The 25384-nt window shown below is 39.6% G+C and overlaps 1 protein-coding gene across 1 annotated transcript in view; it reads left to right on the forward strand.

The window, feature by feature from the left end:
* Positions 1-3706: 3706 nt before the first annotated feature.
* Positions 3707-25384, forward strand: part of LOC137098173 (gamma-aminobutyric acid receptor subunit pi) — a 45739-nt gene continuing 24061 nt past the window's right edge. The window contains exons 1-2 of the mRNA XM_067474117.1: positions 3707-4592; positions 19082-19171. Of these exons, the coding sequence (XP_067330218.1) occupies positions 19119-19171 (53 nt within the window). The 5' untranslated portion in view covers positions 3707-4592; positions 19082-19118. The remainder of the gene's footprint in view (positions 4593-19081; positions 19172-25384) is intronic.

Here is a 25384-nt window from a genome sequence, read left to right on the forward strand (position 1 = left end):
TCAACATGTAGATATTCCGAACGTTACCATGGAAACAAAACACATGCTAAAAGTGCGACCAATAAACTGTATATTTAGTATTTAAATGGTGTCGTTGTCACATAAAACATTGCATTGGCAGCAAGCTTCTTTATAAGTAAATGGGTTTTTTTTTCTTCTCTGCAATCAGAAAAACTCACATCAGGGAATGTGATGCTATTTGCTCTGGTGAAAAAGCATCAAACACCTTTGTTATTTCCAAAGCCCAGTCCAGCTGCAATTTGTCACCAGCTTATAAAATAGTTCAATGTAAGTCCGATATAAACTGTCAGAGTTTAGTGTAGTAGTTTCTCTCATGCACAGTTACTGTTATAAACGCAAACCTAAATACTCAAGTTTCTCCAAGAAGATCTTGAAGCATGTGATGCTGTCAGTGTTGCTCGGGCTGCAGTTTCAGTGAACACTGGAATCTAAACCACTCATGATGCTGTCAGTCTGAGTGCTGGCGTGTTATAGGCGGCGTTTTGCAACTTTCTGCTTGGGAGCAGGCTCAACGCTATTGCACGTCTATAGCATCATTCTCTTCACAGTTGACAGTTTGACAAAGGAAATTGAGGCAGCGGGACCACAGGCGTCTTCATTTTTGTTCCTCATGTACTTCCTGGTCAAAATCAAGCACCTACAGTATTTTCTCCGCAATACAGGTAGAGATTTGGGTGCGGTAAGCAATTATCTGCAAACGATGTGTGCGGTTGTTTGAGTTCCCCTTTAAGTAAAAACTCGAAGCAGGTGGAAAAGGGTAGTATGTTTAAACACGCACAGACTTGTTTTATTGATGAGCTCACCAACTCTAGCCATCAAAGTTATTAATTGTATTAATTGTAGGCATTTATCAGCTTTGTTTCGGCATGTTAAAATGTGCATTGCTGTCGCAGGTTTAATCTGAGCAGGCCGGAGGAATCAACACGGCAGAGTTTTGAAATTGATATGATGGGAAAAAAAGCTCTGTAAGCTCTGAAAGCTGAACACCAGCCAACATCAGCCTGAGCTGAGGAACAGGTTCAGTCATTTTCAATGAATTCTTAACACAGGAAGCCCAGAGAAGTTTGTGATCCTCAGATCGAATTGCAATAACTGGAATTACATTGGCTCTGACATGTCCACAGGGACAAATCTCTAACCTGGAGGGAAAACACGAATGACCACTTCTTATGTCTTTATTATGACTTTTCTGCAAACCCGCCGTCATTTGTTATTTGTCCGTGCAGCTTGTGGAGAAACAATTGTTTTTCTGATAGTTTGCGGTGAAGAAAACAAGCTGAAGGTGTGAGTGTTCCAAGTGAGATGGTCTCCGGTGGACTCGGATGACTCACACAAACTTATTTTAGCACAGCAGCAAAGGTACAATAGTAGGTGTGATGTTTCTTCTGATTTTTATTTATTTTTATTTGCTTTGGCAAATTACATACACAACTTTATTGGACTGACTTGACAAATTCTGCATTTACATTTTTGGTAACATTTAGTCAAATATTTTAAGAAAATGATAAACTGACAAGTGATGCATCCGATGGGCAATTTTGACCGAACATTTGACAAAACCTTTTCCTGTATTTGAAACATATAGGAAAGTGGATAGAAATTAGATATGTAAACATGCAAATTCTTATATTATTATTGATGCTTGCCTGTGTAAATATGACTCTCTCTGTGTCCAATTGGCAAAGCCAAGGTTTTTATGTAGATGATGATTGTATGAAATTAAAACGAGAGCGAGAGAATAAACGAGAGAAAGACAAAGACAGAAAGTGAGTGAGGGATCAAATGGGGCAGAGGGAGAAACTTGATGTTACAGGACGAGAGAAAGGAAGGAAAATGAGTTGTGGGAACCAATTACACAGGGTCTGCTTGCTGCTTGCTCCACTATAATTATCAATCTCTCCCTTTTCTCTATGTTTGAAGTTCCTTTAAATGACCCAGGATCCCTCCCAGCTATGCAAATACGAATGGCTTACACTGGGTGCCACTGCTTAGCTCCAATTGACACCATTCCTCAGCTTCATGCATGTTTTGACTTATTCATTGATGAAGCATAACTGCTCTGCGACACATTCAAGGGGTTATTCCAAGACAGAGAGCGGGAGAGAAAGAGAATACACCAGAGCTAATGAAAGTCTGGGACTCTCAGGTGGAAAGATGAGACTGACTCACTCCCTCTGACATCTGTTCCTGTGAAATGAGAGGAAGGATGCCACTAACAGTTTACCCCAGATACCACAGGCCCCTCTGGAAACAGCATCTGTCTAATGAGGGTGCACAGTAGCTCGTGTGAAGCCAGACGTAACGCTTTGATATCACGAGGTCTCTAAGTCTTCAAGAAGGCCCTAGATAATGAGGATTAAAAAGAAGTTTTATAGAGGTGATGCTGAAAAACGGAATTCTACCGATCTGTTTCCAGATCAGTTCTAGTCAGTATTTGTCTCTAGTTACTACAAGACAAGCTGGACAATTGGATTGGACAGACTGACAATAAGTTTAGCATGTGTGACGGACTGTGGTGTTGCGCACAATGCCAGGGTGTTAAAGACACCATGTAAAATATTTTATCTAAAAAGTTAAATATTTGAAGAAATTATTACAAGTCATCATCAATCTTGTTTGGATTTTGTTTTTCTTGCATTTAATTATCATATTCAGTTGGCTGAAGGCCTTCAAATGCACAATTAGGGTTTTTTTTTTCCATGTTGACATCATGCTGTTAAAACTATTATTAGGACCAACCAAGTGGTACAGATGAGCACAAACGGCCGTGATGGAAAGAAGAAACATGTTTTTATTTTTATTTTTTTAATAGTTTTCGGTCAACAGGGGCCAATGACACAGACAAATAAACGAATCCACGTCACAGACTGACCACAGACACAAGCAGCGTTGGGGCAGTGACAACGCCACTGTTTTAAAAGTGACATAATCAGAAAAACTTGAAGGCCTGAGAAAAAAAAATATGAAATAAACAGCGCACAGTCATTGTTTAAAATCATGTTCGAATCATGCAGACGGCCTGGAGCAGCAGATGAATGAGGGGTCAGGTGGGCCGACACCCCAGCAGGATTCAGATGTGGCAGGGAGAGATTCATCATAAGTGAGCCTGACATTAGCTGGATGGCCTTCAAACTTCTTCCCTGCTCTCACATGCATCAAGGATCTTCAACGATATAGAGAAGCTGTGTATAATCCTTGAATATAGTACAAGGCCAAGAAAAGAAGACAGGTGCAAGTAGGTTCCACACACCGTGAAGATACTATGCTATGATATCATACAGTAAATATCTGTGTATGAAAACACACAATAAGTAAGAAGAAGAGAGAAATAGACACCATTTTATTGCAGAAATATTGTGCAACATATGCACATTATTTCAGTGCAAAATCAAGTAATAAATTGTCAATAATATAATGTAATACAACACTTTAATAAATGGACATGGCCAAGTCATTATACACAGCTTCTTGGCAATGTAAGAGATTTTTTGGAATTGATCATGACTCAAAATAGACAGACACAGATGAGTATAAAATGCACCAGAGTGAATGGGATTGTAAAATCTCAGTTCCTCCTATTGTCAAAGGTCAGATTTTCCAACAAGTTTACAAAATACAAACCATGTGAGTTTCGTATTTTATTTTACTTCAGTGTCCTTGAGTTCAACTGATGAAATTCAAGTGCCCTCGGAGAAACTCTTGGCTCTTGAAGTTCAATATGGGAGTAGTTTTGCCTCTTCCTCCTTAAGCTCGATCTGTCTCCAGAATGAGATCCAGCTTGACATCACAGGCTAAGATCTGATGGCCCCTCAAACCCCTTGGGGCGTCTTGGAGGGTATCTGAGATACGCCCGCGCATATGCAAAGGTGAGGCCCGGGGGAAAGTTGTCCGGCCCCATTCATCAGAGAGCAGCATTAGCGCCTTGGCAGTCCTCCATCCTGACACAAAGCCTCCGAGCTTTGTTTTCGGATTCTTTCTACAGCCGGCTATTTCCTCTGCGGAGCCTATTATTTATAATTTCCATAAGTTTCTGCGGAGCGTTAAACGTGCGCTGACGGGATTACTGTCACTTGAGTTCTTCCAAGAAGCAAAATAGTGACGGAGTTAAAAAAAAAGGATGGATCACATTGAAATACTGTGCTCTTTTGCATCGATTTGAATCACTATTATTAGTACTTTGTCTCGTGCGAGGGAGCAGAAAAAACACGGATGGTTTTAGTTGTGGCATGAAATATTGTGTGATCGTTTTTTTTTATATAATGTAGGGCTAAGTCGCAGCAGACACCGTCGTGACTGACATTCTGGGCATTCATCTTGGGCATCTTTGGAGACTCGTGCACGAGTTGCTGGCGTGCGTCATTGCGCAGCGGCGCATCTATTCCATAGTGGTTAACGGGAATCCGCTGACAGAGCACAAGCAGTTGTGCAGATAAGTGTATGCACGGATCAGCAGGTGCTGTCTTTAACGAATCTGGATGGAAGTCACGATGACTAATACACCGATCTGAGGGGAAAGTCTTTACAGGATGCGCTGACACACACGGCATGCTCGCGGTGATCGTCAAGAAAAGGTAAAATCTTTTTTTTTAAATGTTCGTTATTCTGGGTTTTATTGTTTGGTGAAAGACAACACCTCTGCTGCGTTTGCTGTTTGTGCGCTTTTCTTTTCCAGCGCGCCATCGAGCAGAGCGCGCCGTCTCCTGAAAGTCCGCTGTGGATTTAAACTTTGCAGCATGGATTGGGTCTCGTATTATTTCTGCACATATGTAAATTGTTGATGCTTAGTCAACAATTTCAGTCTTATTACGCTGGTAATGTGCACGTGTGCACGTGTTTCCCCCCCTTTTTAAATTCGGCTTTCATTTAATTCAGCTTGTGTACGCAGCTGGCGCACCACAAGACGAAGCTCTATGTTGATGTGGATGAGGGTTAAGAGGTTAACAAGTCTTTTGCTTAACCACTCAAGCCTCTTGATTGTACGTTCTTTTTTCTCTGGGGACGTTTTTGGCATTGGAAAATGCGAATGTTCCAACAGTGATGAAGCTCATAAAGCAAACTGCAACCTTTAATTGGTCAGAGGGGTGATTATAAAGAATAGCTGTTAAAAGAATTACAAAATGCTAAAGGTCAGGAATTAGTCTTCTCGGGGTTGATGGGAATTTGGTGTTAATGGCAAATGTCTGTCTGTAAACATTTAGAAGACAATCTAACCATGGGAATCGGGATCTTTGTATCAACTGCAATGTCTGATTTGTTCAATCTTTACCCAGCAACTCTGCATCAGATAAAAACACTTAAGCTGTCAAGACAAATGCTCCCCAGCAACGCTGTGGTTCCACTGTGATAAAAAACTGTCATTAACATCGCACTAATGCTCCATTAAAACCTTATGGTGAGTTTCCCCAAGTGCTCCTCTCATTTCCCACACTATATTTTCCGCAGTGATAATGGCTGCAATCAGTGGAATAAGCCCAGATTGTAGATTGCAGATATTTGTTCCCACAGTATGTACAAACTGGCATCTGACTTTCAGATTTTTGCAGGCCAGCCATCACGAGCAAGCACGGGGACGAAGGACAGGAGAGGAATGAGATTTACATAAGTAGAGTTGTGCAGAGATAATGGAAAAGCTGGCTGTTATCATCACAATTCCAGAGCTGGGAGTGATATTTTCCTTCCCGCGCGTCAGACGGTCGGATTAAAAACTTCAGTCTTGAAGAACCATTTCAAGTATTGAAGTGGCTGTGCTGTATTGGACACGTGACAGCATTGTCTTCACTCAGGCTGTCCTTGTATTGATTTTTCTTCTTTCTGTTTGCTTCTTTTGCCAGATTATCGATTGCTTTCTGTGGCCCAGCAAACTAAATTTGAGCATTGCTCTGTGATAAATCTCAGTTGTTGGGGTTTTTTTGGCCACATCCTTTATGTTAGGTTCAGGCCTCGTGACTTCACTGTTTTTCCAAAAAATAAAAATAATAATAAAATAAAATGAAATGATAAAAATAGACTTGTAAGGTTTCTTTGCAGTGCAGATGCATCCTGACAATAGTTGTCCCATTTTTGGCTTGTGTCTAAAGAGACCTTGCCTTGACTCAGTGGCACAGTGTCATCTGTCACAGGTAATATAAGCTGATGCCCCAAGTCCCTCTGGTAATGTCCATTCTTGAGCTGTCACAGTGTCCAGATGCACCTTAAGATCAATTGGTTTCCCTCAGGCTTTTCTTTTCAAGGATTACATGTAATAGAGGTGTGGCCAAAGCCCACAGATCGAGTTGTGATGGCTCATTAAAGCAGTAACAGTAAGTTTTGAGTCCAAGGCATCAACATTTCTTAAATGTAACCTGTACTTAAAAGCTATAGTATGTAGCTTTTCTCAAATATTGAATTTAGTAGAGATATGCTCCATAATTTAATTACAGAGAGGTGGTCTCAGTGCCTCCTGTGGCAGCCTCACAGAACAGAAATGTCCCCGTAAATAGTATTTTGTGCAAAGCTCGTACTTACCAATCAGAGAATGTCAAACCCTGTGCAAAAAGGGTATGAGACGCCTCAGGCTTTGACCCATGGTCAGATTGTGACACCCTGGGTGGGTTGATTTTGAGTCTTACGCCACAGCTATAGCTTGATTCCAAAAGTTTGTGTATTGAAGTTGTAGATGAGCTGCCAACAGTTAGCGCACAGCGGAGCTTCTTCCAGGCAAGTGTGGAACCAGCAACTACAACGAAACAACAACGTACTGTGCACTAGTTCATGCTAACAGCCTTTTGAAGCAATGCTCACATTGGGCTCTGGACCTGCTAGTCAAGGTGCAAAATCCTCATTATTAGTACGTTTATATTATTGTGCATTGCGTTGTGTGAGCATCTAGTCTTTGCAATATAGTGGATGAGTATTGTGAATGAGGGAGTGAAAAAGATGTTTAATGCAAAGTTGTGCTGAACAAGCTACATGCATCCTGCATTCAGTGACATCATGTCTCTGGCACTAATGTTAATTGAGGCAAATTTATTTGCTAAAGTCATCAACAAATTAAAAAAACTGGGATAAGATGGGATAAATGACCAAGAATACGCAGGGCAACATTTATAAAAAAAAAAAAAAGCTTTAGTAATGTAACATTGCGTATACAGAACCAAATACTGAGGATATGGATGCAAGACTGAAATTTCTCATAGTCACGTATCTTTAAGGCTGCGGAATGATTGAAAAGTACAGGATTACTTTCTTAATAAATATGAACAAATGATACCAATATCTGACTGATGCTTACAGTGGCTTGAAATTTTCCACATTTTGTCACACTACAAATACAAATGTGAATGTATTTTATTAGGATTTTATGTGATAGACCAAGACAAAGTGGTACATAATTGTAAAGTGATAGGAAAATGAGAAATGGTTTTGAAAAATTTCTACAAGACATTATCTGTAACGTGTGGTGTGCATTTGTATTCAGCCCCCTTTACTCTGATGCCACTAACTAAAATCCAGTGGAACCAATGGCCTTCAGAAATCACCTAATTAGTAACTTAGAGTCCAGCTGTGTGTAATTTAATTTCAGAGTAAACTAATATAAATACAGATGTTCTGTGAAGTTACAGAACATTAGTGAACAAACGGTCGAAGCATAAAGTTGAAGAAACACACCAGACAGGTCAGGAATAAAGTAGTGGAGAAGTTTAAAGCAGGATTAGGTTATAAAACAAAATCCCAAACTTTGAACATCTAATGGAAGACTGTACAATCTATCATCTGACCAGAGTGAATCTTTGAATCTTGAATCTGACAATGGAAAGAGTGTGACACAACTGCAAACCTATCAAGACATGGCCGTCTACCTAATCTGACAGGCCGGGCAAGGAGAGCATTAATCAGAGAAGCAGCCAAGAAGCCCATGGTGTATGTCTGCAGGAGCTGCGGAGATCCACAGCTCAGGTGGGAGAATCTGTCCACAGGACAACTATTAGTCGTGCCCTCCACAAATACCAAAGCCTTTGTTGAAAAAAAGCCATAAGACGTCCCCACAAGCCATGTGGGGGACACGGCAAACATGTGGAAGAAGGTGCTCTGGTCAGATGACACCAAAATGAAACTTTTTGGCTTAAATCCAAAACCCTATGTGTGGCTGAAACCTAACACTGCACATCACCCTGAACACACCATCCCCACCGTGAAACATGGTGGTGGCAGCATCATGTTGTGGGGATGCTTTTCTTCAGCAGGGACAGGGAAGCTGGTCAGAGTTGATGGATGGACCCTGTTAGAGTCTGCAAAAGAGTCGAGCCTGGGGAGGAGGTTCAGCCTCTGGCCGGACAACAACCATAAACCTAAAGGCATAGCTACAGTGTACTGGTTTAGATCAAAGCTGGTAGTGAAATACCCCAAGTGATCCTACCAAGTATTGACTCATGGGGGTTGAATACAAATGCACGCCAAAATTTTCAGATATTTGTAGAAACTTTGTGTTGGCCAATCACATAAATGCATACAATAAAACAAATTTACATTTGTGGTGGTAATGTGACAAAATGTGAACAATTTAAAGGCGTATGAATACTTTTGCAGAAGAAGCACTTTGAGAAGAGCAGAGTCACATAGACAAGAAAACCGAAAATTATCTCTTAACCTTGCAACTGGTATCAACACCCATATGTACATTGTTAACTTGTTGGTCAGAAATAAATATGGTTGATAAAAATAAGGCTTTACTAAACAGAAACAAGTGTCGGCATTAAGAATGTTCTGCATCAGTTTAGAAATTGGCCTGAATTCACATGATAAAATACCAAACTCATCTATATATAGAGAGATTGTAATAAACAGGACCTGAGCTATGTTCAGATCTTGTGTGTTGGAAAAGAATCATTGAATTAACATTCCCCAGAGCCATGTTTTCAATACTGAATACAACAGAACACAAAAAATGATTTATTTAATATTCATTTGTGGGTGTTGGCTATAATTACAGTTTTGCACTGCGGTAGATTGAGCTGCTTTGGGTTTTGGATGAACAGGAAGGAGCAGGAGAGCAAAATAATGTAATGATGAAAATGTCCAAAAGCCAGTATCGCAGCACAGTGAGAGTTGGGTCGTGTCCTCCCCTTGAAAAAGAAAACCTATATTTGATTTCACCATCTTTCCAATATTAACTCCCCCCAGCCTGTGGAATGCCAGGTCAACTTCTAACTGCATTACTGCAACTGCGGGCACATTGTGCAGTACAATGCATTTGAGCTTTGTACTTTTTGAGCAAAATACTCTCTTTGCAGAATGTTTCATTTCATCATTTATTTTTGGATTTTAATCATTGACGCCTTAATGTGATGCATCATAAAGCAGATAACAATAAAAGCGATTTTATTGGCTGTGGATGCCGATTAACAATAACACTAATTACAAATTAAAGTCAGATTAGACGGGTATTGAATATTTGTAATCACTTGACGGCAAAAAAATTCCAGCCAGCACATGCAGAGCAGGAAGCATAAGACATGGGAGTAGAGACCACCTGCACAATCTTTTCTTTGTAACATTTCATCCCTGCTTCACGGCCAAGTGTCCACAAGTATCAATGGGGCGTGGATTAGATCTGAGTTAATTGGAAAGAAACAACAGCGTAATCAAAAATAGCGATCTGTCAGATAGATCAGAAAGTAGATGTGGTTAGTAGTGAGTCCTTAAATGAGTCTAAAGTATATAAAATTATTATGACCGTTTAGTTCATGACGTCATTGGCTCTGAAGCTCTAACATTATATTAACTTGTTAAACTGGGCGGCTGCTGTAGCTCAGTGGGTAAGTCAGGCGTCCACGAATCACGGGGTCAGTGGTTCGGCTATATGTCGAAGTGTCTCTGGGCAAGACACTGAACCCCCAGCAGCCCATTCCCATTGGGTTGCGTCAGGAAGGGCATCCGGCCTAAAAACTGTGCCAAATCAACATGCGGACAACGATCTGCTGTGGCGACTCTGAACTCACGGGATAAGTCGAAAGGAAACATTCAATGTTTTGCCTAGGGACACTGTGACGACCGGGAATAAAACCACTTAAGCTCTGGTTTCTGATCAATTTGGTGCCTTATTATTCACTATAGCCACCAAATAAAATAGCATTTTATCGTATAAAGGGGAGCACAGAAGTTGCCCCACAGTCCAAAGACATGCATGTTAGGTTAACTTCAACATTCAACATAATTATTATGAAGAAAAGATGGCATTGAAATATGGTTTCTTTTACAGTTCACATGCTCATGATCACAGACAACATCACAGTTGCTGAACGAGATCTTAGGGGAAACACAGCTTCCTGTTCATTTTGAACTCACATCACCGTTTTTAACGTGGAAAACAAATATTCATGTTTTTGGTGTCAGTTTGTCCTAAAACGTCCTAACTTTCAACTTATACCCAAAGACTTTGTATATTGTATTTCGTTTTGTTTTTCTGATTCTTACAATTAATACTAGTTATCAAAAAAAAAAAAAAGAAGAAGAAGAAGACTGCACAGTAGGTGAGTTTACAACAAACCACAGAAATGGGGTTTAATTTCCCCTTTTCACCCTTTAAAAATAGTTACAAGATGATATTTGATCGATCCCAAACCCGGCCTTGGTTTCTGCAGAATCATGTTACACTTGTATATATCTACGACTCAAACCTTATGTGACTGTAGTTACTTGGTGGGTTTGGAGTTTAACAGTTTCCTTTGTATTAATGAATAGAGTTGTTAAATAATATTGAATTTAACTCTGGAAAGTGAGAGTGTAAGATCGTCAACTTTTCCATTTTGAGGATTTCTCCTTATCCTTTTTACCATTGTAATCACTGCAGTTATGGCAAATCTGCAGGTGTTGCCCATGTGGGGAACATTTGAGCAGCAACATTGCTGCCAGCCCATACCAATAATAATGCAGACTGATGGACACTGGAGACCTGTCAGATAAGATGAGAAATAGAAGACACTCAGAGCCTGAAGCGAAGCTTCTAAACCCACCGATGAACCACTGATGGAGAGGCCGTGGAGTAATGAAACATAGAGACAGAGCAAGATAAAGTTAGACTGAGAAGGTCTCTGTCTGGAGAACTGAGTCAAGTTACTTTTATATGATAAGAAACGTGTTGGTTAGACAGTGGCAAGAACCATAAAGAGCCAACACTGACAATGTCACTAAGAGGCTTTAATGAGAGAGATGAAAAATTCTGCTCATGCCGTGAAATGCTCCGTTACTTTATTCCATCACTCTCACATTGGTGATTCTTTTAGGGCTATTTTTGTTCCAGTGCACTTGCTGATCCTGTAAGAGAATGTGGAAGATCTAAGGAACAAGAGAAGAGGGCTTGACGTCTTATGTGAGGAGGAACGCTTTCATATTGTGTGTGTACAAAGCACTCTGTACTTTTTTTATGACAGACTTAAAGGAGTTTTACTTCCAATAAACGTTCTATTCATTTTTAATAGAACAACTGTGTGTGTTTATTTTCGAATCTTTATCTTTGTTTTCTTTTTCTTTACTCTGGAACAGAATGAAATACAAACCTGTGAGTTTTGGCAATGAAACTCAGCAAACTCAGTGGTGGGAAGGGCCGAACTATCTAAAAGACACCTGATATGAGCAGAGAACACTGGTCAATTATGTGAAATGCTACTTTATGGTGTTTGGAATTCAGATTTTAGATCAAAGGTTTCCGGTCTAACAATATTAGTTTGAGCACGAACATTCAGACTTGAAAGAATATGCAACAGAGATGCATTATCAAGTCCAGTGGTACCTGATTCTTGAAATTCCTCTGGTATGATGTTAGCTTTCTGGTTAATAACACAAAGGTCAGAGAATATTGTCCTGATCTGACCCTCACCTTCACTTCCTCACCTGGACTTTTATTTTGTTCCCCTTTTTTCTCCACTTCCTGTCCCCAGTGTATTGCTACAACTTTATCACTCACCATCAGTCACAATTGCTTTCACCTGTTTCCCTGCCTTTTTGAACCCATCTGCTCCTGGTTGGATCATTAACTTTGTTTGCTGCCCCTTCTGTGCAACATGTTGTCTGCTGATTCACCTGGCTCGGGATTTTTTTTTTTTCCTGCGTGAGTCTTTTCCTGCGTGAGGTTTTGATTGTGGGTATAATTAGTTTTCTGGTTGGCATTGGTTTAGTTAAGTGAATGTTTAGGCTTTCCAGTGTCTTATTTCCCAGTTCCTGGGCTTTTTATGTTTGGTTCTCCTATTGAGAGACTCTGTAGCTACTCCCCTGGTTTATGATGGTTTGAGGTCTCTGTTTGCGGTTTTTGATTGTTTTATTGTCCCTAGTTTTTGGTTTCATCCATGTTTGCCTCTAGTTTATGTCCTTGTCCCTCATTAAATTTCTGGTGCCTCAGTCTGAGTTTATTCCTTGTTCTGGGTTTTTTTTTTTTTTTTTTTTTTGTAGTAATCCCTCTGAGATTGTGCCTGTTTGTCCTCTGTTATAGGAGCGATTTTATGTCTTGTGTTATAATCTCCAAAATAAAGCTATTTTCTTCACACCGAACTCCCCTCGGCTTGTTGCTCTTGGGTCCAACCTTAAAAAAACAAGCCAGACAAATGCAGAAACAACCTGTGCAACATTGCTGCAGTAAATATTCCCCCAAAATGTTTTTTGTTTTTTTTACAGCAGGTAATGGATTAGTTGTGGAAACCTACAAAAAAAAGCAGTTTGAAAGCATGGACTCAATATAATTTAAAAAAAAAAAAAACAATGTTTCAACATTGACTCGATCCAACGTCACGTATTTGTGCATACTGTAGTTTGTTTACTTGCATCATAAAATTGGGTAAAGTATCTTGAATTTAAAGTGTAAAATGTGTTACACATACAGTTTGCAGTGCAAAAATGGCTTGGAAAAGCATCCGTCTTTGACAGTGATGTGTAGGTGTTTTTCAAAGTGAAACACCATCAAGATAACATTCATAACTTTAGTGAGGTTGTTTTGAAGGCGCATGTGCAACATCAGCACCCTGTTAGTAGAAAGGAGAACAGTATAATTATTGACTGCACCAGCAATGTGGCATTCAGGGACAGTACAGCGCTGTCATCCAAGAGATGGGAAATAAATGGACAAGTGACTTCTTGAAGCTGTGTTGGAAGCAGGAAAGTGTCTTAACAACTCGATGCCGGTCAGAGTTTTGCAGAGCTGCCAATGTTGGTTGATTTGTGCAACAAAACCATTCAGCCAATCGTACTGTATTAGGAAAAGAAATACAAATAGATTGACGACAGCATGAATTTGGGCAAATTCGGGGCCACTGGTTGACTACGATGTGACTCATTTTGGATGCCTAGAGTTGGTACTTCGCAGAGCAACAAAGGAGAGAAAAGCCAGAGAATTAGATGAAGTGACTCAGTTCTGCCTGACATATCTTTTTAGATTTGCCTCTGCCCTTTTCAAGTCGGCTTAAAATCAAATTGCCAGCACTTAGAGTCACGGCTGAGAGACAAGCTTCACTGTGGAGGACTGTTTCCAATGGTGGAGGATGGGCAACGGTCCTTCATCTGGATGTTCACTGAGCTTGGGTGTATGCCCAGACACATTTGACAGACAAACATGGGTTGAAGAGTGGAGATACTAGGGCATTAGGTGAAACCCTGTCTAACTCAGTGCCTCATCAGTAGGCAAGTATTTGGTTCTTTGAAAATTAGGGGTCAGAGGTTGTGTAAATGTGAAATAAGTCTGAAAGCATTATGTCATTTATTCAGTTATGCACAGACAGTGACAGATGAATCCAATTACACCAACAAAAAAGTTTTCTCATTTACTGTCTGACCCATCGGATCCATTTACTGGGTAACTAAGGCAAATGAAGACAGTGACATTAACGATTTTATATCTGGGCTTTGGCTTTTTATGATGGCCGTCCTAAAAACTTCTGCTCATACAGAGCAGCTTCGGACAATTTTCAAGTTTTAATACTCTAGAACTACACACGTTAAACCTAATGAACTGACACCTTAGTGAAAATTAATTATTGATTTGTAGAACAGCAAAGTCACATGTCCCTTGTGCCTTTATCTACATCAAATAAAAGTATAGTTCTAAAATGAATCACTGGCTGAGGTTTAAAATTAATATAAAAACCAGTCACCGTCACTGACCTTTGTTCTTCTCCGTCTGATTTGGTTCACTGGTAAAACCGACTCCAGTTTTCAAAATTGCAGCCTTTGCTTGATGCCCACGGGACCAGTCGATAATAGTTTCCAAAATATAGATCATTCGAATGGAACACAAAGAAAGAAAACGTAAGAATAAAAGAGAGACGGAGAGAGACATTTTCATGACTTGTCACCTGACTTCCCCTCCCTCTAGACTATAAAACTGATTGCATAACCCCTTGAAACTTGAAATCTTTGGAGAATCTTTTCTTTAAGATTAGTGCACGTTGCTCTGCAACTACACTGGAAAGGCCGTCCACTAGTTTTTTGGATTGAGGCATTGTGTTAAGAAACTGGTGATCTTCCTTGGACATTTCAAGATCTTCGTTTTAACCAGCGTAAGGAAATGCTGCTTCAACTAGCTACGGAGATTCGATTTGCAGTCACTTGTGTCGATCAGTTTCCTATGTCGCCTCCTGTTTTCAGCATTCCATTTACTGTCCAACCCAATATTGTTTCCCCAGCGTAAGGTCCATTATCCACGCTGTTTACCACTTGTAGTGGCTCCATGGCCTTGGAAGCATTTGCTTCTATAAATCATCCAACCTCTGCTTGAATAGAGGGAAGTTGTAGCTCTTTCAGGTGAGGCCACCTGTCGGCATCCTCTTTGCATGGGATATTGTCTGGTTCCAGGAATGGATTCTTTTTCATTTGTAGAAACGGACTTGATACAGACTGTTGAGCACACATTTCCACGCTTCTTCTTGTGACTCTTTAGTGCTGATGTGTAGTAGAGTAGAATGCATTCGGGAGCATTTCTTGACATTGAACTTTCTTTTTGCAGCTGCTACCCATGTTTTGAACATGCAAAACACAGGCCTTTACTTTTCAAGAACTTGATTTTGCTCTTAAGCTTCCTGCAGACTGTGAGGTTGTGGTGTTCTCCCTTGCAATAAAGACAGGGCTTGCTGCTTGCATCCACTGGATTGGTCTGCGTTTTTGGATATTGCTTCTTTATCATTTTTTCCCACTTTAGGATTCACAACTGTTGCTCATTAGCTATTGCCTTTATGTTAGCTGTATTATCCAAGTCTTCCAAGTCACTAATATCTGACATTGCATTGGAACAGCGGGCAGCGCCATCTGCTGTCTTCTCTGCCATTTCAAAGCCTCCTTCTAGCTTCTGGTATTTGCGGGTCTGACAGTAGAGTTTTATTCAAGTGTATTGAATGTTGGAATGGTGATATCAGGAAGTAAAGACGCCTTGTGGTTTTTTACAAATCACTCTGTGAAGTTTACTATATAGTTTGATTGTGTCGACTTGTCTATCTTTCTTTCATTCTTTTCTTTTTTTTTCCACAATCCTGTTCATCCCTGACCAGCAAAGGTTTCCACACTTATTTAGTTAAAATGGAAAGGCTGAGGAGGAGCTTTACACATTTTTTTCCACTTTGTCTCCCACAGTCCACCTTTTTTAAGGTCGACAGTGTGCATGTTAACTCCTCCGTCTTTGTAGATTAACAGAATAGCAATTTGTGGAGAGCTCTAGGCAAATAAAACTCAGTTTGTTATTTACAAAGTCTCCTTCCATCGTCCAGTTTGAGTCAGATGTTTTCAACCTCCATTTATCCATCAAGAGCAAGTTTTATTTTATTTTTTTTTTTACTAACAATGTAGGTTTCCAAAAATGAAGCCTTAGCTTGAAGCTCTTATGTTTCTTATTTCCACATTCACAAATCAACAGGACCACTCGATAAAATCAAACATGTTTATTTAGACACACGCAAAATTTGTACAGAGCAGTCATCAAGATCCAGGATCCATTCGAATCAAACGCAAAGAAAAAAACGTAAGAGAGGAAAAAAAGAGACAAAGCGAATGTTCAAAGAATGTGTTGCTCCACTGTCCTCTAATTTAAACTTTGTTTTTGTAACTTGCCACTTTGCTTCCCCTCCCTCTAGACCAGACTATTTGAATAGATAATTCTTTCTAATTGAATTCCTCTGTAGGAGTCCAAGCACAAAGTGCTCTGGATGATCACCAGAATATATTCAAATAACAAAACACAGTCCCTTGTAATTGCTATGCATATGAGCATGAAACATTTAGTCTGTATTTAGTCTCTATTTTTATTTGAATTCCTTAAAAAGATTGATAGTTATTTCTGCAAATAAGTTGCAGCCCAGTTTATTGATTGGGGTGAGTAAAAAGCACTGCTCCACTTCAGTAACTGTTGTTTTTATTGTTTTTTCTTTTTTTTTTTTTCTTTTTTTTTTAACATGACCTCAAATCTTTCAAAACACTTTCACTTGCTCATCACCCATTCGGTGAATAGGCAGGTGCATTGGAAACACGACAATACATTTTTCTCGCATACACAGGGTATCGAAACTCAATGCAATGTCCCTTTTTTTTGTCTTTTATTTCCTTTTCTGGACGACCATATACTGTACAGTCTGTGCTAATGAGTCTGTGCTTTCTCGCATGAATAATTTCACGTGTTTCATGAGTTTTTGTTTTTGATGTTATGCTCACACGAGTGAAAAACTGTATCAAAATGAATTGCGCAGCAATACTCAAGGTTAAGAGAGGGTTTCACTTTCTAATTGCAAAGGATTCTTAGAAAAAGGTAAAACAATTGGACACTACTTTGTGTTTCTGGCAGCTGTTTTTTTTTTTTTTTATTTGTGTTTTACAGTCGTTTGATGTCAGACTCCTTTAAACTTGTGCTTCTACAATCTGCTCGCTGCTGCGTTATCCATTTAATTCATTCATGTTTCTTTCCATCTGCTACTACTGTAATGACAGGTTGTCAAACCACCACAGATTTATAAAAAGGAAAAAAAAAAAACGAATAAATCATCGGGCCAACCAGAGAGGCAGCTTTTGCTCTTTGGAAGTAAGTTAGTCATTATGTTCTATGGGAAGATGGCTACAACTCTAACATCTAACCTTTAACTACGGGGCTGCACCCAGCAGCCGGTAAGCTTAGCTGTACATGAAGACAGGGAAATAAATAGTGTAAAATGAACTCAATGTGCCTGCCAGCCCCTCCAAAGCTCAGCATAAGACATTATAGCAACAGCAATCAAACTACCAGTTTCCCTCAGGACTTCAGGATCATTTCATGGCCTACAAAAGTCCTTTAGGTACTGGAGAGTGTGTCAGGAAGGGTCCAGTTATCCATTGTGTTTGATTGTGACATAGAGGGCAGCAACGATACAAACAGGAACTTTCTGGCTGCATTATGTCTTTATTAAAGACCAGTAGAAAGATCCTCACTAGCTGTGCACTTGACCTGAATTAGTTTACTAGAAATCCTGTGAAATCCAAAACCATTGCAGTTGGCTAGGTTGTCACAATTCTGTTACGGGTGTTTTAGTTTGTCCCCGTTATCCCCAGATTCTCTTCCTGACTCCAGCTTTTATTTTGTAGCCCTTCAGTTTACTTCCTGTCTTAGTGTCGTCAGCCCCCGATGACTTTTCCCCTGCTCCCCTGTCCTGGCTTTCTCCTCTGTCCTTTGCCAGTTTGTCTTTGTTCTGGACAGCAAGCCCCTGGATCATTTCACGGTTTCACCTGTTCTCAGGTTACTTTGGCTATTCTTTGTCCGTGTGTGTCAGTTTGTGTTTTACGCTGAGGTTGCTGTCTCCTTACTTGGGTCCTTAGGATGTATTGACATAAAACCTGCAGTAGACGGATTGGTTGTCTCTAGTCCTTTTATTCGATATGAAGAATTTACAGGTGCAAGTGTTGGGGCCATTTTGAATGGAACCCATCACCAGGAGCCTGCTCCCACAAATGTTATGTTCGCAGTGTTTGGGTGCAAGCACTGAATTCAACAATAAGCTTCACCATGGTTTCCATTCTTATTGTTTTTGTGAAAAGAAACTATTTAATCTGAACTAAAACACACAAAGTTATCATGTTTGAAACTACAGTTTCAGAATTTTATTCAGCACTAATTATTCTCACCATTTTAAGTTAAAAGGCTTCAAGTCGGAGTAACTCGTGTTTATAAGTGATATCAGTTTAAAAATATAAAATTCATGCTATGTTAATAAAATGTATTAGTTGTTTCGACGAAAGTCACCATGATAGACTTGGATATGAGCAGTGTAGCTCGTGCAGAGTTGCAGCCCTTAAAAACCCTTTTCAGTAGTACTGCTAACACTGTTATGTAACCTATGAGCTAAAAAAAAAAAAAGTGCTGCCAAAATGTTGCCACTAACAGGTTTTACTGTATTTCAGGGCTGCAGCACTTTTAACATTGCAGCCATAGGTTTTTCCCTTCTATTTTACATTAAATATCTTCTCAGCCCCGCTTGCAGTCGGGTCTCGATGGTTAAATCACTCTGGTCTCTGAGGGCTTTCTGCTTTGCTGTTTGGAGAGGCAGAGACAGGGGGAGAGCACAGGGAGCTACAGGAGAGGTCTCAGAAAAAAATATGTTCTATTATTTTTCACCCCAGTCTGGCGCTAGAGTTGGAGTTAGGGTGAAGTCATTAATGAGTGGCCGTTATACTCTTGAGAGAATGTCTCTCAGCCACGTCAGTGCTGTAACTCGATGCTGTGTGATTTAGAAATTCTTCTAGAAAGACTTTCCTAGATTTTAGTGAGGAATCTGTAAAAGACAACCAAGGGGCAAAAAGAAACCACCGCTGTCTGGGTGATGGGATGTCATCTTAGTAAAAAATAAAAAAAGGCTTGTGGAACTGTAAATTGTGAAAACGGGGAAGGGGTGCACGGACCATCTGTGATGCCTGCCAGCTGAAAAAGAAAGATGAAGCGGTTCAACATGGGTGTTAATATACATTCTTGCGGAGATGCTTCAAACTGTTTTGCTTTCATGGAGAGCAAAAATGCATATTTTCTGAATGTGCCATTATCGCTTCCATCCCACTAACTTGTGCGTTGTATTTTTTGTGTTGCTCTCTATTACAGATAAAGTCCACCTGGTGTCTGCACTCCTTTGGCAGCCATGGCTCGCTCTGTATCTGGAGGAACCATGTTCACATTCCTCCTCATTAGCAGGTAACAGTGTCCACAAAGGGAGAAATAATAACTACACGGATCTGCAGCCACAAACCAAAGTCTTTCCAGGCAGGGAGCATAATGAAGCTATGTCAGATGCTAATTTGCAACAAAAACAAAGTTTTGAACACACTGAGGTTCAGTGCTCCGTAGTATCACTTGTACACCATCAACACTCCCTGACAACTTCCCGTGCATCAGACGAGAAGCATTCAGATTCCATTGTCAGATTCATGGCGCTGCTGAGCAGAACCGATAAGAAAGCATCAGTCATTGCAGACAACTGGTGTTATAATCCCTGCATAGGTTGCACGGAGGGAACAACGGATTGTTTTATTGCACATTGGTCTGTTACCATGAAGAGAAGCATCTCCTCTTCTTCCAATGTGTTTGCAAAGCACAGAATACACACTGCACAAACCCTTTGGGGATCACGGAATCCTGCTTTAAAATATGCTCTGTATGATGCAGCACTTGTTTGCACAGTTAGTATTGGAATTAATGTCCTGTAACAGGAGGCCGTGTGTGTGTTTGTAAATGCAGGCAGAGGGCTGAGCTGTCAGTGGGCAGATGATGAGGTACACATTGGACAGGTTGCCAGCCTGTCGCAGGGTTGACATATAGAGCCACACTGACAACCATCGCCTATGTGCAATTTAGAGCTCACAATAATCCACCTGCATGCAAGAAAATGGGGGAAAAAAAACTGTTTTGCTTCAAGTAGATATTACATGAAATTGTAGCAAAAAAATCCCAGAAACTGTAGACATTTCCAGCAACTAAGATCTCAATGCGGAGAAAGTTTGAAGAGATTCTAACAATCGTCCAGTCAGTGAACGTGGACGTGTTACTGCAAGTTGACTTCACCACAAACTCATTTTACCACTTAAATGCTATAGTTTGAAATAAGTAACAAAGCTGAATATTTAAAGAGTAATAAAGACATATAAAAAGCATTTTGCACACATGCCTTTAATGAGCTGAAAGTAAACTGTGTTTCTAGCTGAAAGTAGGGCTGAAGGACCAAAAAATATAGGGAACATGGAAATCCAATTAATAATAATAATAATAATAATAATAATAATAATAATAAAAATGAGAAAACATGGTGTGAATGCTTCTGAGCTCTACGATAAACTGTAACCCAAAAAATCTCCATCACATCATGTTGCTCATCAACATATCTACCTGGATTATAACTAAACAGTCAGAGCTCCAGAATACTTTTAAGCCAGACTTGTTTAAAAGAAGATAGAGCTCCTTGACTGCAAATCGACTATTACTTCCTAAGTAAAGAGAGTTCAGTCCTGCTCAGTTCGTTTCATGTTTGACAAATCTAGTTCTGTATTTTTAGACCTGTACATTAATGCTAAAATGTGCCAGGGTGACTGATACAAATCTTAAACATAAATGAGGAACATAAATGCTACACCACCAGTCTCACAGAGGAACAGGGGAAAGTTTAAGACTAACTTTGTTTTTTTTTTTTGTTGTTTGGACTTTTTGGACTTTTGCTGCTGTGGTTCTGGTTCTGTACAGGCTTAAACTAGACTTCACCTTCCAAACTCTTTAAATGCAAAGTATTACTGGGAAAGGTTGCGTCAGGAAGGGCATCCGGTGCCCTTCCACATCTGGCCAAATCAACATGCAACATACAATGATCCGCTGTTGCGACCCTGAACTCGTGGGACAAGCCGAAGGGACAAAAAAACATACTGTACACAACTTCAACATCCTCTTCTCGCTTCATTAAACCATGTCAAACAGCTGAAGATATACTGTAGAGGCCTCGTTCACAGTCATCCAATTAACCGTGGATCTCTTTGTTAAAACATTCTCGAGGTACGGAAGGTAAATTAATGATTTCCTAACCAGAAGTGACTGCGTTCCTCTGCAAGTCCTCCAGCAGCCTCACGTAGGCTGCAGGATCAAAGCAGTCTGGCTTGATTTCTCGTTTAATCTCTCTCAACAGAGGCTTAACAACATAAAGTAACAGCATATTACTGCATATGGACACTAATGGTTTCACCGCACTGGTTACAGAAAGCATAGTTAAAATTTTGCTGAAGCCTATTATAAGCAGATTAAAGGCTTAAACTATGCTGTTCTTGCTTGTACTGGAGAGACGTGACATACTCCTGTATAGAAATCCATTTAATGTCAGCTTGTTTTATTGACTCCTCATCCTCATCCAGTGTGAATACACAACTGGATTGTCTTGAACCCTGACATCACAAAAGGGAACGTAGAAAATTAATTGGCTGTTTTTCTCTATGTGAATGGGGGAATTTCAGGTATAATGAGGATTTAAGATCAGTATTAACTCGGAATCCAGTTGAATGAGTTTGCTCTGGAATCACTCTGAGCTTCGTTGGGAGGAAAAAAAAAAAGAGAGACTGAGCTTGAACTCCAGCAAGTGCTTTAACACACTGATTTAAAAGAGTGATTCTCAATTTTACTTCCCGTGACAAGTTCATGCTTTAGGCTGCTCACTGATGTCACTTGTCAAAGGTTACTAAAATGTAACACCACTTATGTCATGGCCCATTTAAAGCTTGAATGAAAGGCGAAAAATCACAAAGGCTCAAACTTTAGTTGATATATGAAGTGCCTTAAGGCGGCATCCTCAGATGAACCAGTTATTGCATTGGTTGCCACAGAAACTCTAGATAACCTATGTTACCGTATCCATTAGTTTGCCGGTGACCTCACTAAAAGCTTGAAGGATCTTTGTGATCTGGGGTTGGTTAGAAATAGATTCACACTTTTGGTGCCACTGTTAAATATTCATGTGTCGAGCACGACTAAAGTAGTAACGTTTATTTGTCCATATCAAATTTTGTGTCTTTAGAGGACACGGTAAGGAAGCAGACATTAATAGAGAACATGTGAAGTTATATTAAAAACACTATGCTGCCTCATTTCTTGTACTGTTAGATGATGAAGAATTTGGGATTCATTTAAATTTTTTCTGTACTTCAACAGTTGTCTGTGTTTGCCGTGCCTAGTGGAAATCCATAATTGATCATGTTCCGCAGCAAAGCTAACTCGAAGTCATGCTCATTATGTGAAATTGTAGGTGTCCTATAAGTATTCAAATCTCCTGGCTTATGAATTACTGTGCGATTTCTGTTTTCCTAGTGGCCACGGAAACATCGTCGCAGATTTTCCACTAGACAGAGGAAAAACTACATAAAAACAAAATGCTACAAACCGTGACAATGGCACCCACTTCCTTACTATAGTAACTATATATAGTTATTATATTATAACTACTGTACTGTGTGTGCACCATGTTGTGTGATGACCATCATTAAAGCGCACATCTCGCGCTAGAGTCGAACCCCGGTCTCCTGTTTTAAACGTGTCTTGTGGCACCATCCACCATCCACATTTTCGCTTGAGTTAATTATCCTATCTTAAGTCACCAGTACAATTATTAAACCATTATTAATAATTTTATTTTTTATTTTTTTTATTCAGTTGAGTCCAGTTTGGTTTTGTTGACCACTTTTTTTTTTTTTTTTTTGACCCAAAATTTAGTGATTTAGTTTTTTATATTTCGGGGTAAATAAAACCCCTTGTTTTGGTCAAAATCTCCTGTTTTTTTCTTCTAGAAACCTTCATCTCTATCACATAAACTAAAGCATAAATTGGAAAGATCCCTCTCTTGGATACAGTTACATTAAATCACTTAAGGTGCTATACCCTCCATTGTGTTCATAAATGTAATAAAGTGATTCAGTATCCAGTTGTTTAAATTATTATAACTGAGCCTGTACTATACAGTAGGTGCAGTATCTGTGCATAAAGTGCTTTGAAAGTCCAAGGTCTATTTCATATATGGTACAAGATTAAAAAGCTAAAGCCACAGATAAAGCTCTTATTACCCTGATAACGACAGTGTCATTTTAATTCATACTAACCACAGATCTTAATGCTAAGAGCTTGTTTAAAAAAAGATTTAATAAAGACGCATATGCTTCTTTATTAAGAGCCGTAAGAGATATGTTAGTGTAGCTGATGGCTTATCCTCAAAATGCGGAACTGTCCTCTGGGTTTAAAGCCACTTTTCTGGAATAATCAGTCTGAGCATTTACTTGCTATAGTCTCAAATACTGTAGTTCTAGCAGTAGCCAGATGAATGGTGTTGGATAGGAAAATTACATGAAACCTGCTACCGGTTACTCAGTATATGTCACCATATTGAAAAAAAGAATTAAATAACTATCAGTTAACAGCAGAAACAGATTTCTTGGTAAATGGCCTTTTAGCTCTATCAAGGCATCTTCAAGATTTAACACTACAGGATTTACCTTTTTTTTTTAAATTCGGTGATTTGTAGCTATTGATTTTGAGTCTCATACTTACATTACATTTCTTGTGGAAATAGAAAACCAGACATTTAACAAGCAGTCAGTCTGTGCTTTTGATGGCTTTACTGACCACGGAGCTTAAGTGTGGCTACAGTCAACACTCAAGGGGTCAAATTTTCAGTATGACATTGGGTGTTGCTTTTGTGGCTTTCCCACAATATTCACACCTCCAAAACCCCGTTGCTTGTTTGCCACATTCATCTGCCAAACGACTTGATGTCAATGTACAAATGAACTGGTCTTTTACGGGCGCTACCTGCTGCCGCCTTTAAATAAATCTGGCAACCTGACTTGATTGCAAGACTTGACCTGCTGCTGGGCCGTACAGTGAAAAACTCCAGGTGTAGAATACTGATACCGTCACACTGCACCGATATCCTTCATTTCACTTGATTATGTTCACTTGTTTCTGCGGCTCAGACACACACTAACATGGCATCCAGTACAAAAACCTTACTGAGGTGTAAGATCAAAGGCTGGAACTATTCCACAGTCAAAAGAAACATGAGGTGTGTGTGTGTACGGTTCACATGGCCAAGTTTTTTTCACAGCGTTTTAAAATGTTTTGAGCTTTTTGCAACAACCAACACCTTTTGTCTGCTACAAGTCTTTTTACCCCCTCAGCCACTTTTAACCTACTATGCATGACCTCAGGGGAGACGTAGGGACTTTTTACCTGGTGCTGTCGCACAGTTTAATCTTCTCTCTAGTTTCGAGTGTCTGCAGTCTGTAAGTTTCCATTCCAACCTCTCTGGCTGAAGTGATGTTGAAGCTGAAATAAGCATGAAAAAAAAAATCCTAATACTAATAATTCTCATACCTATAGTTTGTCCTCGTGGTTTGATTGGTGTTTCGAATTGAGCTACGCTTCTTTCAACTCATTTTTAACTTTCACAATCTGTCAGCAAATAGATTCGCTCTGACATGCTTTAATTTGAGAGTTGGGATGGCGGATGAGGTGTTTTTAACCTGAACAACCTGTGAGGATATATTTAAACTGTGTGGTTGATCTTCAAACGCTTCCGTCTCGACAATAGTAATCTCAGCCTTTCCACAGTTTTCTTGGCTGCACAGTGTTAGTGTAGCATCCAACATTTAGTGTGGCAGCTTTTTTTAACTTAAATTTCCTTCCTAGCCATATACATACCGGGGGGGGATACAATTTTTACCAAGCGGCCACGTACATACTGGAATAAATTATCGTTTTAATTTTTGGTTTTCTGTTAATTTGGATAAAAATGGAGCCTAAGCACACGTTGTTAGCAGAGTACAGTACTTGGTTGCTCTAAACTCAGCATTCATTTGCCGTTGCAAAGAAAACACAGTTAATTATCTGACTGATAGGATTTTCCTGGATGGCACTAATGGCATAACTGCAATGGCCAGGAAAATGCTGAGAGTAATTACAGATTATCCACAGAGGCATGAAATGTATATTAGATGATTTCTCTGTGGCATCTTCAATCTGCAGTTTATGTTTCGATGTTTTAGCAAATGTGCCTTTTTTGCTTTCCTGCTGAAAGTGATGAGTTTGATGTGACTATGACACAGCATCCCAGGTTGGGCCTTTTAAAGGTGCAGGAATGGTTTACCTGACATTAGTACAAGTTTTTGATTATATTATAAAATACTGACCAAAGCCTGACCAAACATAATATTACTGAATAATTACTAGCTGAGATGATTACAGGTCAGTATTATTACTGCAGGCTCTACTTGAAGAAAAAGTTTTTAAATATTTAATTTACAATTCTTAAATTATTGATATGAATGAAACAGTATAGAGGAACGTAACTCGTTAACTAGCTACAGTATAACTTGCTCCACAGAGAAGTGG

Source organism: Channa argus, chromosome 1 (assembly GCF_033026475.1).
Source record: "Channa argus isolate prfri chromosome 1, Channa argus male v1.0, whole genome shotgun sequence".
Taxonomy (NCBI): Eukaryota; Metazoa; Chordata; class Actinopteri; order Anabantiformes; family Channidae; genus Channa; species Channa argus.